Source organism: Vidua macroura, chromosome 26 (genome assembly GCF_024509145.1).
Source record: "Vidua macroura isolate BioBank_ID:100142 chromosome 26, ASM2450914v1, whole genome shotgun sequence".
Lineage (NCBI taxonomy): Eukaryota > Metazoa > Chordata > Aves > Passeriformes > Viduidae > Vidua > Vidua macroura.
Genome location: NC_071596.1, coordinates 4,456,430 through 4,469,490, shown reverse-complemented (window position 1 = coordinate 4,469,490; position 13,061 = coordinate 4,456,430). Strand labels below are relative to the sequence as shown.

Genomic DNA, 13,061 nt, shown 5'->3' with positions numbered 1-13,061 from the left:
ACTCCTCATCACTGGGCCAGCACCAACCTCGTGCCTGTGCTGCTGCACTTTTGGGCCCAAAGCTCCCCAGATGAGCATTTTCCTTCTTTGCAGCCACATCTTTGGCTGGTACAGGTGCCTATTTGAGCAGGAGAAGAGGGAGAGCAACTCTTCCCTAGCCCTGGGCAGCAGCAGGATGGATTTGGGAGGCCCTGCCCCTCCCACACACACAGGGCTGCAGCACGTTCAGACAATCTTCCTTTAATACAAAGTCAATATATCTACATACACCGTGGTATGAAAACCACTTACTGTTTCAGTTTGAAATAACAGTGTGAAAGCAACAGCACTTTGCTCTCATACAAAGAAAAAAACCTCCCCCCTCCCCCCAACTTGTCCAGTAAGATTTTGCTGCAACATACTTAGAAATTTGGGCAACTTTCACACAAATAAGTAAAATCTCGAAGAAGCCTTTCAGTCGGTTCTTTTTTTTTTTTTTTCTTTTTCTTTTTTTTTTTCAGTTAAAGACAGGAAATGGGTTGTGTGGGGGGTTCTGGGCAGCACTTGATGGCCATGATTACCCCTTCTAGAAAAATAAAAAAAAGGAGAGGGGCAGAGGTGAGCAGAGCTTGGGGCGGGGTGGCTTTTCTCAGATATCCTGTGCTCTGTGCACGGCTGCAGGAAAACTCCTGGGCACTGGAGCCACAACCAGCACAGAGACAGGCCAGGCTGGTACCTGCAACACACCTGGGATGTTAAAAACACCTGATGGGTGTCAAGGCTCCAAAATCACATCTCTGTCTCCAGTCAGCAAAAGCCACTGGTGGTGTTGAATCTCCCAGTTCAGCCCTGGCCCTGGACGGCCACAGCTGAAGGGGAGGGAATTGGCACTGCCACCACCCCTCCACCTGCTGCTCCCCCACCCTTCCAGGGACGTGGGATATGTCTGTGATTTAAAACAAGAGAACCCAAAAAAAAAAAAAAATTAATAATAATAATAAAAAAAAAAATCCAGAAAGGACATTTTGTTCTTACATGAGCAAGTTAAACCTTTTAAATGGTAGAAAAGCAATATGTAGAAGTAGCAATTTGCACTGCATTTTTATATATCACAGCCATTACACGTAACATTTCTACAGTGAAAAAATAGACTGTCTTTGAACATAATATGAACAAATAAGCAAATTTTTCTTTTAAATTCATTGACTGATATTCTTTGTCTTTAAAAAAAAAAAAAAAGGAAAAAATACACTATTTAAAAAAAAAGGTAATGTCACTTGTTACAGTTACATCGATACTTTAAAGAAAGCCACTCACAGTATTTGCCATTGGATGCACCTTCCTGGATCTTTCCCAGTTCTTTTACAGCTGGGGCATGTTGGGGACAGTGGGACGTGGGAGATGTGCAAGGAGTGCCGTGGTGCTGGGCCAGTCCTGAGAGCAGCTCTGAGAGCTGCTGAGTCCAGAGGTGAGGGGCTGGCACCAGGAACCAGCTGGGTTTTGGAAATCAATTTCTGCAGGTGTTTCTGGGGCTCCTGGCAGGGAGATGCTGCTGGCCAGGAGCAGGGGGACGCAGCTGCTCACGGCAGCAGTGGGGTGTGGATGTGCAAAGAGCCTGGGGAAGGGGCTGCCTTTCTTCCCAGGGTGTCCCACCCTGCTCCAAGGAAAGCCTGATGTGCTGGGAAGGGGCCCAGACCCAGCAGTCAGAGACCCCAGCCCAAGCAAGGGGAGGGGCTACCCCCCACAGCCAGCTCTGGGGGTTGTAACTCTCGCTCTTTCTCTATCCTTTTAAATATCCTAAAAAATAAATTTTGGAATTAGAAGAAATGAGGAATGTTCCAAGTATTCAAAATGTGAGCTATAAAACCTCTGGCGTGGCAGGGGCATCCCGTGAATGCTGTTTGCAAGGTGCCTGCAAGCCCAGAATCATCCCAATGCTGATACTGAGGTTATTAAGACTCCAGCTAGAAGAACTCCTGACCCTAAGTTTGCCTAAGTGTTGAGATTTAGCTCCTTTCCTTTCACAGAACACCTTCAATTCTGCAAGTGACTTCCTTTAAAGACTGCCAACTACATTAGTAAATAAACTGAACTCTAATGATGTAACCAAAGTCGGTTTTTCCTTCCCTTCTCCAGCAGAAACAGTTCCCAAGGTGTGTTGTAGCTTTTGGATCAGTTTCCCCGTGTCCATCCGTCCTCCCCAGCGAACACCTCCTGAGGTTCCAGAGCAGTTCCGAGCAGCCCTCCCGAGCTGCCCCTGCCAGGGCCAGGTCACAACACGGAGATCCCCAAGGGGTGTTCCTTCCAATCCTCCCCCCTGCTCCCGATGCACTGTCCAGATGAAAAGGTTCTTCTTCTGAGTCAGTTTTGTAAGTTCAAGCGCTCCTCCTGGGTCAGAAGGGGCCTTCCAGGACTGAAGTGGTTGGTAGAGTCTGCACAACGATGGCTTTTTATGTTGCATAGTGATCAAAACTTCCCAGATACTCCAGAGCTGCCTGGTAACAGAACTGGTATTCATCCTGCCAACAGCAAAGAGAAGCAGCCTCAGAGGTGGGAATGGGCTCCTCAGGATCCCTGTCCTGCTTTCCAGACAGCACAAAGCTGAGCAGGAACCTCTGTGGTTCTCAAAGAGCTGAGAACTCCTGGGAGAGGGAAGTTCCAGCTCTCCCCTTTATGCCTGTGCCCCTCAGGTACTGAACCTCCCTCTCCTGTCAGCCCCACAGCCAGATTCTTGTTTTTGGGTAAGAATCAAGGCTCCAGACTGGGATGGAATCTTTAAGAGACTATCTAACAATAGGATTTTTTTTTTTTTAATTCATTTTGTATTTCTTAGGTGAAGTCAGCAGTGCAGCCTGGGCTTGCTGAGTGACCTCAGGTGAGGGTTTGGTAATGGTTAGAAATGCCAGGCTGGACAGGGCTGGGAGCAACCTGGGCCAGTGAAGGGAGTGAAACAAGAGGGGCCTGAGGTCCCTCCCAACCCAACCCAACCCAGCCTAACCCGTTTTATGATTCCTGGGAGAGGTGGGGGACCCCCCTCACCTCTGTTTGCACCATTGCAGGTCGTTGTGTTCGCAGCATCTTCACTGTCTGGAAAATATCTACAACCCCCTCGTAGCGCATCCGCTCCAGCACGATGCTCAGGGTGATGAACACTCCGGTCCTGCCCACGCCAGCACTGCAGGGAGGGGAGGAAATAATCAGGGAATTGTGTGCTACAGTGTCCAAATGCTCCTGTAAATGCTGCTTGGGGTGGGGTTGAGCTGTGCCCTATGAACACGTTGGAAGTGGAGAGCCTGGGTCAGTCCTCCAGGAGAGATACCCAGAAATAACCCAAGTGCCAGAGTGTGACCCAAAAAATGTTTGAGAAAGGGAAATTGAAAAAGTTAAAAGCTTTGGGTAGTGGCAAACAGCGTTCAGTGGGAAAATTATTCCTAATATGTAATATTGGGCTTTTGAAAATGAATGATTTTAATAAGGATGGATCATCCTGTCCTGCCTGTGGGTAAGGAGGTACAATTCTTGCTAGCAGCAAACACAGCCCAGCAGTGCTGGAGGTGCAAATTGGGTTGAGACTGGTAAAAAATATTTTTAATTCTGCAGGTCAAATATTATAGATATTCTATAGCTATGCTGTACGTTACACTGTGGCTCCCATCCCCTTCAGAGATATTTCATAACCTCTCCTCTAAATATAAAGGGTCAAAAGCCTTGTGGGCAGTGCCAGGGCTGAAGGGAGGTGAGTTTGGCTGGCAGAGGCACCAACACCCCTGAGAAATCTCCCTGAAAATATGGGGTGGAAAGAGGGGATATCTGGATTTTAATTCCTTCTGCTCTCCCCCATCCCATCTGGATGAGGTGTGTCCATGTGCCTACCTGCAGTGGACAGAGATGGGGCCATCCTGGCCAAACTGCTCCTTGGTCTTGTGCACCTGCCCAATGAAGTCGATGAAACCTTCTCCTGATTTTGGCACACCTTGTTCTGGCCAGTCAGTGAACTGGAACTGACGAACAGTTCGTGACTGACCATCCTGGGGGACAAAACAGGAATAGTTCAACACCTGTGTTTGTGACAACAAACAGAAAAGGCAAAAAACTCCCCTATTTTTGCTGCTAGTTCGTTAAAGGGCATGAAAAGTTGAGGCAGCTCAGTGCTGTAGTGAAGTGCACACGTATTTATTATCCAGCCCCACCATGATGAAGCTGCTTGTGTTGCAGTTGACGTTCCTGGAGGCAGGCTGTCAGCACAGATCCATATCCTGGCAGGTGCTGAAAGCTCTGACCACTGCAGACAGCACAGATGGAGTCTTCAGCAAAGGAACGTTCAAGGTGAGGTGTTGGCCCCTCTAATCAATCTTCACAAAGAATTGCCACAGTGTCAGAATTACAGCTGACAGGAAGATAAATCTTGTTCTACGAGGACTGATGAGGCATCCTCCTCCTCAACCTTGCAAATTGAATTATCAGGTTCTGGAATACTTTGGCAACCTCAAAAGCTGTGCTGCGAGAGGGAGGGTTATGTTTGCTACAGAAATTTGAGAAGGTATTGAAATGTTCCTTCAGATGAGAAACCTGACATTGAATCGAAGATTACTGGAGTGAATTTGTCCCTTTGAACATGACTGACAGTGGCTCCTCTCCCAGCCATAGAAGTGCTCATTTTCTGAAGGGTGCAGAGAAACCTTTGCAAGATTTTTATCAGCTTTCAGGGGGAAATACTTTCTGCTTTCACCTCAAATAAGCTGCAGCTAAACCCCAAAGCCAGGCACATCTCTAACAAAGCAACTCAAGGCAGTGAGAGAGGTTTGAAACTACTTTCAATTTGTAAGAATAAATATTCCAGTACAATCTGTGTGTGTGTATGTGTTCTGTTCCTCACCACAACTGAGCTCTTGGGCACATGGACTCCAAACGTCCCTGGGCAGCCCCTTCCACTACCTGACCACACTTTCCGTGAAGAAATTCCTGCTGATGTCCAACCTGAACCTCCCCTGGCACAGCTTGAGGCTGTTTTGTCTTGTCCTGTGAGCAGAGCCTGACCCCCACCTTGTTCTGTGCAGGGGCTGGACTCGATGATCCTTGTGGGTCCCTTCCTAGCAGGATATTCTGAGCTCTCCTCCACTGATAACCCCAGAGAAAGTGTGGACACCTCAGCCAAGCCCACCAAACCCTGTGTCTTCTGCCAGCCCCTTTTCTCCTGGTTTGAACTGCCCCATGCCAGCACCTACCCTGGCATCCGTGACCTTGAACTCCCTCAGGATGTACTGGGGCATGTTGTACTCAGCCATGGGGTCCACGACGAAGTACTGGTACCGTGCCGAGCGCTCCGCGGGCCAGTACTGATGGCACTTTTCCTGCCCAGGGCAAACAGGTCCCGTTAGTCCCTGTCCCCATCCTGCAGGATTCCCCTCCCAGCCCCTCCTCAGCCCCACTCACCCGCCCCATCTCGCGAAGCTTCGTCAGCATCACGACGATGGTGGAGTTGTTTTCCCAGAGCATCCTCCAGAAATCCTCGGTGGTCTCTGCCAGAGGCCCCTGCGTGGCTATGTAGGCTCTCTGCTGCCTGGGGAGCCCAAAGCAAGGAGGGGTCAGGGGGGGGAGAACTGCATGGGCAGCAGCTTTGGGAAAGGCATGGAAAGGCTGGAGAGTGGGAGAGCAAATGGAAATGCTGGGGAAGGACTAGAACTGCACAGGGTCTAAAGGGATGTCTTTGGTACCAGTGGTCAAAAAAAAAAAGAGCCAACGGTGAAACTCTCCTTAAATATCACTTCCAAGGGGTAAATCCAACCTCCAGGCATGGAGCTGCCCTAATCCCAGTGCCACAGCTGTGGCCAGCACTGCTGGTCCTGGACAGGAGGAAAACCTGCACATGGAGTTGCTTTGTTCCCTCCAAACCCGCCCATGGAGGGCTGCAGCTCGCAGGGCTGGAGTTTCCTGGGGGAAGCTTTGGGGATTGCAATCCCCCCAAATCACAAAGGTAGTAAAAAGGCCAATCCATATTTAGAAACTTTCCAACAGCAAAATCCACCCCTGGCTGACCCTCTGTGTTCAGGACCCGCCACTGAGGAAGGGCTGCACTGCTTTAGAGGATCATTTAATAATAATTTAATCATTTAATAATTTAATATTCATAGAGGTAATTAAAGACCACCAGAGGGGAAAAAATCTTCTCAGCAGGCTGGAGGTGGCTGTGGGGTGGGATCTGGGAGGTGATGGGCCAGCACAGGCTCCCCGTGCAGGGCCGTACCTGTAGCCGTCAATGAAGCTGGCGTTGATGTAGTCGGAGCCCTCGACGCCGCGGATGGGCTGCAGGCACACCCGGGTGGTCTCGTAGGGCATGATGTTCACCAGGCGGTTCTTGAACTTGTTGCAGGGCAGGTTGGCGCTGATGAAGCGCGAGGTGTGGGCCTTGGAGTTGGCGAGGCGCTGCGGGCAGGGGACACCTCAGCTGGAGGCTTCTCCTGACTTTGTGCCAGCCCCTCAACCTGTTCTGCCCCTCTGGGTGCCCTCCTGGGGTTTGTTTTTGGGGGGTGGGGCACAGAGATGGAGGCCTTTCCCTCAGCAAAACTTTCAGAAAATAGTACTACTACTAAAAAAGTTAAAAATTTAAAGAGGGAGCAAATTCAGTCTGGATCTGGAATGACCAGGCAAGCAGCCTGTGGTGCCAGGCAGGTGTCCCCTGGGAACTGCATAACTCAGCAATGCAAGTACCTCCTGCACAGAAGCAGCAAGGTCCCACCAGCCTGATGAAGGCTCTGTGTGACCACCAAACCCTGGGCAGGCCCTGCCATCCCACCCCAGCGCCCAGCCTTACCTTGAACTCCAGCTCCATGCCCGTGACGTGCTCCCTGGCCTCGATCTGGGCCAGTTTCTGGATGTAGCTGTAGAGGTTCCGAGCCGGGACCTCGGTGTTGCCGCAGGCCACGGCCTCGAGCAAGGCATCGTGGATGAAGCTGTACTGGTCCTCTGTCTGCACCATGTAATTGCGCTGGGACCTCATGAGGGTGACGTGCCCGTAAATGTCCACGGTCTTCTCGTGCTTGATTCTCTCCAGCATGGCGTCGATCACGATGAAGCAGCCGGTGCGTCCCACGCCCGCGCTGGGGACGAGGGGACAGGGAGGTGACGGACTGTCCTTCCACTGGGCAGGTGTCTACTGCCCCTCCACACTGCTCTGTCCTGTGTCCCCTCCACACTGCTCTGTGCTGTGTCCCCTCTGCACTGCTCTGTCCTGTGTCCCCCTCCACACCGCTCTGTCCCCCTCCAGACTACTCTGTCCCCCCTCCACACTGCGCTGTCCCCTGTCCACACCGCTCTGTCCCCTCTCCACACCGCTCTGTCCCCCTCCACACCGCTCTGTCCCCCTCCAGACTGCTCTGTCCCCCCTCCACACTGTGCTGTCCCCTGTCCACACTGCTCTGTCCCCTCTCCACACTGCTTTAAGGTGCTTCCAACCCAGACAAGTCTGGGATTGGGTAACCAAACACTACCAGGATAGGGAAAATGTGCACAAACGCCTCAGACATGACAAGGAAGCACAAATCATCCTGTTTTCCCATCTTTAGCTCCGTGGCTGCTGATGGCATCTGCTGTAGAGCACTCCCTGCTCATCTCACCCAAGCTCAGCTGTAAAAACGGGGTGTCACAGTCTTGGTCTCCTCTGTGTCCAGCAGCAAGTCATGGGGACCCCAAGGACAGGTCCCATCCCATCCAGCAGTCACCTTGCAGGACTGCATCCCTTCTCTGAGGGAGCTCAGCCTCTGCTGACCCAACAGGAGCAGCTCATGGACCAACCTCTTTCTTTTTATGAACTAGAACTGTCCCCCTCCACACCACTCTGTCCTGTGTCCCCTCCACTGTGACACCCTGGGCCAGGCACAGCCGGAGCAGCCCGAGGCTCCAGCAAGGGGCTGGTAGGATCTGAAGGCTGAAAAAGCCTCTTTAATCTCTCAGATCTCAGCAGCTGCAAAACCGCTGATGTTGTAATGAGTAACATGCGTCACCTCTCTCCCTCAATGTTTTTGTGCATCAGGTAACATCAGACCTGTGTGTAATGGCATTTGTGCCTCAGCAGGGCTCTGTGCTCTCTTGTGCCACTGCTAATGAAGGGTTTTCTTTACCATTCCAGTGCTGTCCCTTTTTTCCTTGAGCCCTCTTGATCTCTGTTAATTAGACTGCCTAACACCTGAACCAAGCAGGTGACTGGAGCTTTGGCAAGAATTTAGCAGCTGATCTGGGAGCTGGTTGTGAGCTGACAGCTCTTTATTCATTTTCTGAGGTGCACAATAATTGCCATCTGCAAGGGTAGTGATAAGTTGCCCACTCACAAAGACTGTTTAAATGGCATCCTCCAGCAGAGGCAGGATTAGCTTCCCCAGCAGCTTGTACAATTCAGATCTTCCCCCAGTGCCCAGGAACCCGCAGGCTCCTCCACACCCTCCTGAGGAACACAGGGATTTATCTGCAATGAGGCTTCAAGGATTCCTCACTGGGTTGTAAATTGAATTAGGGAATGTTACCTGCCTTCAGCCTGGCATTATCAGGAAGGCTGCAGCACTCAGAAACCCTCTGTCAATCACTGTCAGCTCTGCCTTGGGCAGCTGAGGCAGCTCTGCCTCCCAAACACCTCCAACACCCTCTGAGGTCACACCTGATCCTCCTCCTTTCCCACTGTGACCAGAGACAACCCCACCACACAGAACCAGACACTTCCCACTGCTTAACAAGATCACCAAATCCCAGAATGGTTTGGTTTCAAAGGGACCCTAAAGCTCTTCCTGTCCCATGAGCAGGGATACCTTCCACTAGAGCAGGTTGCTCCAAGCCCTGTCCAGCCTGGCCTGGAGCACTCAATCCAACTGATTTGGCACAAATTCCATCCCCCATCATCTCAGGAAATGCTGTGGTCAATGGAATCCCCAGGTTTCCTTCTCAGAAGCTGCCTGGGAATCCAGCTCTGGCTAAGAGCTGTCCCTGTCCCCCAGGTAAATCCACACCCCCCTGAATTTCCTCCCTCACGGGTGGCCCCGTGCCAGGGGAAGGGAAGCTGTACCTGCAGTGCACCACGATGGGCCCAGCGTCCGGGGGGTTGCAGGTTTTGACCCGTCTCAGGAAGGCCAGGAAGGGGGTGGGGTACTCGGGCACGCCGTGGTCTGGCCACGCCGTGAACTGGAACTGCCGCACCTCGCGCTTCTCGCTGGAGCCGTTCTGCAGCACAGGAGCACGGGGGTCAGGGTACAGCAGCACCCCAAACCTGCCTGTGCTACGTGTGCAGCCCTGCATTTATTGCCCCATGTATACAGGGAAGGGCAGGAGGTGCTTCAGAAGGATCCTGCTTGTTAATAATGTCCGTAATGCTTATTGTTATTTTAATTGCATTAAAGTCGAGTCGCAGGGTGGTTTGTGTTGGAGGGGACATTAAAGCTCATCTGGTGCCACCCCTGCCATGCAAAGGGAACGTTAGGAGGGAAATCCAGGGCTCTTGGGGGTGGGAATGAAGGTTTGGAAGTGCCATGAGCCAAAGTGGTCACATCAAAGATTTATTGATCTTTTGGAATGTTGCAGCCTGAGACCCCTTTGTAACTGGAGCCTGCAGGTGAAAATAGTTCAGGTCATGTGACTCTTCCCATCCACTGTTCTGAGTTTTTCCCTTAAGAGAAATCCTTGAGTATTCATGCATTTCACCAGGAATGTTCCAGCCCATCTCCAGGGAAAACAGGAGCGGGAGCCAGCTCACCTTGTGAAGGGAGAACGTCCGCAGGCAGAACGTGGCCAGTTCAATGGTGTCCAGCAAGGTCACTTGGATCATTCCGTAGGTGTCTGTGCCTCGGCCTGGCCAGTACTGGTCACACTTTATCTGCAAGACAGCAGGGATGGCTCAGTGCTGGGACAAACCCTTCACTGGTGGGGATGCTCCTTCCCAAACTGCCCTGTTACAGGGGAAGCTGGGCCGGTGGCAAAGGCAAGGGGAGCTGCAAAAAGTGTCTTTGCAGAGCACCAGGACAGGGACAAACCCATCAGAAAAAGCTCCTACTGACTAAGCACAGACTTTGATGCTACATCAATCTCACAGACAACAGACTGGAATGATCCTGAAGATTAGAGGGAATGTACTGGGGCTTGTTAAACAAGAGAACTGAATGTGAAACTTGCCACATGATTAACTCCAAGACAGACATGCAGTAGGATCCAGCAGCCTCTTCTCCTGGAGTTGCCAAGGAGGCTGCAGCTTTCCAGGGTGAATGGTTTGTTTTTTTAAAAGCAATGAATCACTGAACTTTCAGGGTGCTGGCAGAGCAGGCAGAAATCCCCCCCTGGCTGCACATCAAAGGGATTTGCTGCTCCCCCGACTCTCCCCTCCAATCCCCCTGGATTATGACTAACCAGTCATCCCTCTCATGCATCTTACCCGTGATTTCTCCTCCAGCTTAGTCATCATGACAATGGTGGCTGAGCGCTGCTCCCACACCATCCTCCAGAAGTCCCCAAAGGTCTCTGGCAGGGGCCCCTGTGTGGCAATGTAGGCGTTCTGCTTCCGGTACCCGTCGATGTAGTTGGCATTGATGTAATCACTGCCCACAATTCCTGTGTCAAATCAGCAAGAATCAGGGAACTGCACGGGACTTCACACAGCTGGAAGCACGAGGAGATTTTTGCAGGGATGCTGTTAGAGAGAAGCCCCCTGCAGAAACAGCAGAGCCTTCGTGGCTTGGTGGGTCAGGATGACCCAGGCTCTTGGCAAGGTTTTCCAAGCACAAGCTCCTGCACTGCAGAGAGACAGTAACTCCTTGCAAAAAGTATTAAAGAGACCAAATATCAGGCCTTGAAACTGTGGTATTTTTACTCATGTGCAAAGTCCTGGCACAGGGCTCCTGCTGCATCAGTGTCCATAGGACAAACCCGAGTCCTTTTCCCAGCCTGCCTCAAGCCCAGGCAGCAAATGCACCTGGTCAATGACTGTGTCCAGTCTAATCCCAGGCATTAAGCTACAGCTGGACAGAGTAAAGAATAAAGCCAGGCTTGATTTAGCCAATGAAGGCTTTGAAATTACAGGCTTTGACTCGCTGTAAATTGCCCGCTGTCATTTTTAAGAGTGGTTTTTTTTCCTACTCGCATGAGTTACAGGCTATTGAGTTCCAGCTGCTCGCCTGGGTCCCTGCTTGAGGGTTTGGGATGAGCAGGAGGCACTGCCAGAGTGAAGAGGTTGATTGGGACATGGCAGGAGAAAGCTGCTCTGAAGTTAAAATGCCCCTGGCAGGCGGCACTGCCCAGGTTCAGCTCCAGAGCCGGCGCCTGGCACGGAGCAGCCACACTCCGGGCTGGTTTGGCTGCTCCTGAGCACAAACACCTGGTAAGGCTGGCAGGATCTGCAAACCCATGATTAACTCGGTGCAGAGCCCTTCACTCCTGTCTCCAGGGGAGCCAAGGCTGGGGAGCAGCACCAGTGAGCAGTTGGGATCAATCGGGGCTGATGCTGCTGGTGAGGGGCGAGCCCAGAGCAGCCTGCCTGTCCTCAAGGGCCCTCAGCAACTTCAGCTGCTGGGAAATGGCTTTTGATTAAATTTCTGGAGGGTTCCCTACCCTTGCTCCCTCCCAGTCTGAAATTTCAGGAGGGAGAGAAGGTGGTTGTCATGGCAGAAGCTCAAGGAGCTTCCAGAATTAATCTCCTCTTCAGGCCCTGGGGTCCACTCTGTCTTTTGAAATGGTGGCCATGAGCTCCTGCAAGGTTTCACTGTGTGACAGGCCCAGCTTCAGAGAAGTCACAGAATTAAAGCCACTGCTTCTTCCTGCCCAAGCAGGCAGTGACAGTCTGCATCCTTGACAAATCCAGATTTAAAACAAAGAGAATGCAACAAAACTAATTCCTCCAGCTCCTTTCATCTTCCAGCCTTGAGCATAAAATAGAGCCCGGTGGGAAGGAGCACACCAGCCAAGACATGTCAGAACCTCTCAGATGCTTGAAAATTCAACCTTGGCCCATCATTCTTGCACTGTTGGTCCCTCACAGAGCCCTGGGCAGAGCTGGAACTGCTGCCTGCATCCAGCCTCAGATCCAAGACCAGCCCAAGTGTCCTTCACTCCCACACTTGTGCTCTCCTCCCCTCCCTTGAATGACAAAGCAACTTTTTAAAGCCTCTGCTTTCCTTGGCTCATACAATATTAATCTCGGAATTAAACCAAGGCAGAACACAGTCAGCTTCACAAGGAGAAACATTTAAAGCCCTCTAATAGCAGACCAGAGCAATCCAGATTTGTGCAGTTTTTTGGCAAATCACCGTGCTCTGCTGCTGCCTCAGCTCTCCCCCTTCCCTGTGCCCCTCAGAGCTACCGTGGCACAGGGAGATTATTTTAGCAATTCCCTGGTCTCAAAAGCTTTGGAATTAACCTCTCCATTCACCAGGCAGTTACCAGGACATCCCACATCCTCTCTGCTCTGATGATCAGCTCTTGGCAACGCAAGACTGGCCTTGAACGCTTTATCCACCCGGCACAGCCACATCCTGAGCCCATGAAACTCCAACATTATCTCGGCAGCAGCAACCCGAGCAGGTGCCCTGTTCAACTCCATCTCAAGCCCCTCTTATCCTGGCGTGCACTGGAGCAGCTCTGTCAAGAGCCACGAGTTGTGAAATTTAATGTAAATTTTCTGACTGCACCATCACTCACATAAGCAGCTCAGGAAACAATTTATGACCCGCCAGGCTCGCACTAACCCCTTCTTATCCCGAGCCTTTTAGGGGCCAGGGCTGCAGCAGGGGCTGCATATCAAGTGATCTTTGTGCCTGCACAACTCAGCAGCCACATCTCTGCTGCTGCTGCTGCCTCTCACATTTGCACAATCAGCCCTGGGCTTGCTTCCCACTCCTCCCTGGGCAGCCCCGCTCTGCGTTCCCGGTCGCCCTGTTCTGCTCCCTCTAAAGCACTATGTGGTCTGAATTCTTCCTGTTAGTCAGAGATGTATCAAACAGGCATCTCCAAGCAAAGGGAAGGCAGTTTCTTGATAAACCAGCCCTTGATATGAGGAATTGCACCTCCAGAGGAATATGTCAGTCACCAGAATTTAACAAATGCCTGGTTTACAGAGG

At 51.5% G+C, this 13,061-nt stretch overlaps 1 protein-coding gene across 6 annotated transcripts in view; it reads right to left on the bottom strand.

Annotated features, from left to right (window-relative positions):
• Positions 1-224: 224 nt before the first annotated feature.
• The window catches only part of PTPRS (protein tyrosine phosphatase receptor type S), a 128,624-nt gene continuing 115,787 nt past the window's right edge, over positions 225-13,061 (bottom strand). For all 6 annotated transcript variants that reach the window (XM_053999225.1, XM_053999228.1, XM_053999226.1 and 3 more), the window contains 10 exons: positions 10,385-10,560; positions 9,713-9,832; positions 9,029-9,183; positions 6,791-7,076; positions 6,224-6,402; positions 5,413-5,539; positions 5,205-5,330; positions 3,853-4,007; positions 3,019-3,154; positions 225-2,498 (listed from right to left, as the gene is read on the bottom strand). In XM_053999225.1, the coding sequence (XP_053855200.1) occupies positions 2,430-2,498; positions 3,019-3,154; positions 3,853-4,007; positions 5,205-5,330; positions 5,413-5,539; positions 6,224-6,402; positions 6,791-7,076; positions 9,029-9,183; positions 9,713-9,832; positions 10,385-10,560 (1,529 nt within the window). In that variant the 3' untranslated portion in view covers positions 225-2,429. The remainder of the gene's footprint in view (positions 2,499-3,018; positions 3,155-3,852; positions 4,008-5,204; positions 5,331-5,412; positions 5,540-6,223; positions 6,403-6,790; positions 7,077-9,028; positions 9,184-9,712; positions 9,833-10,384; positions 10,561-13,061) is intronic.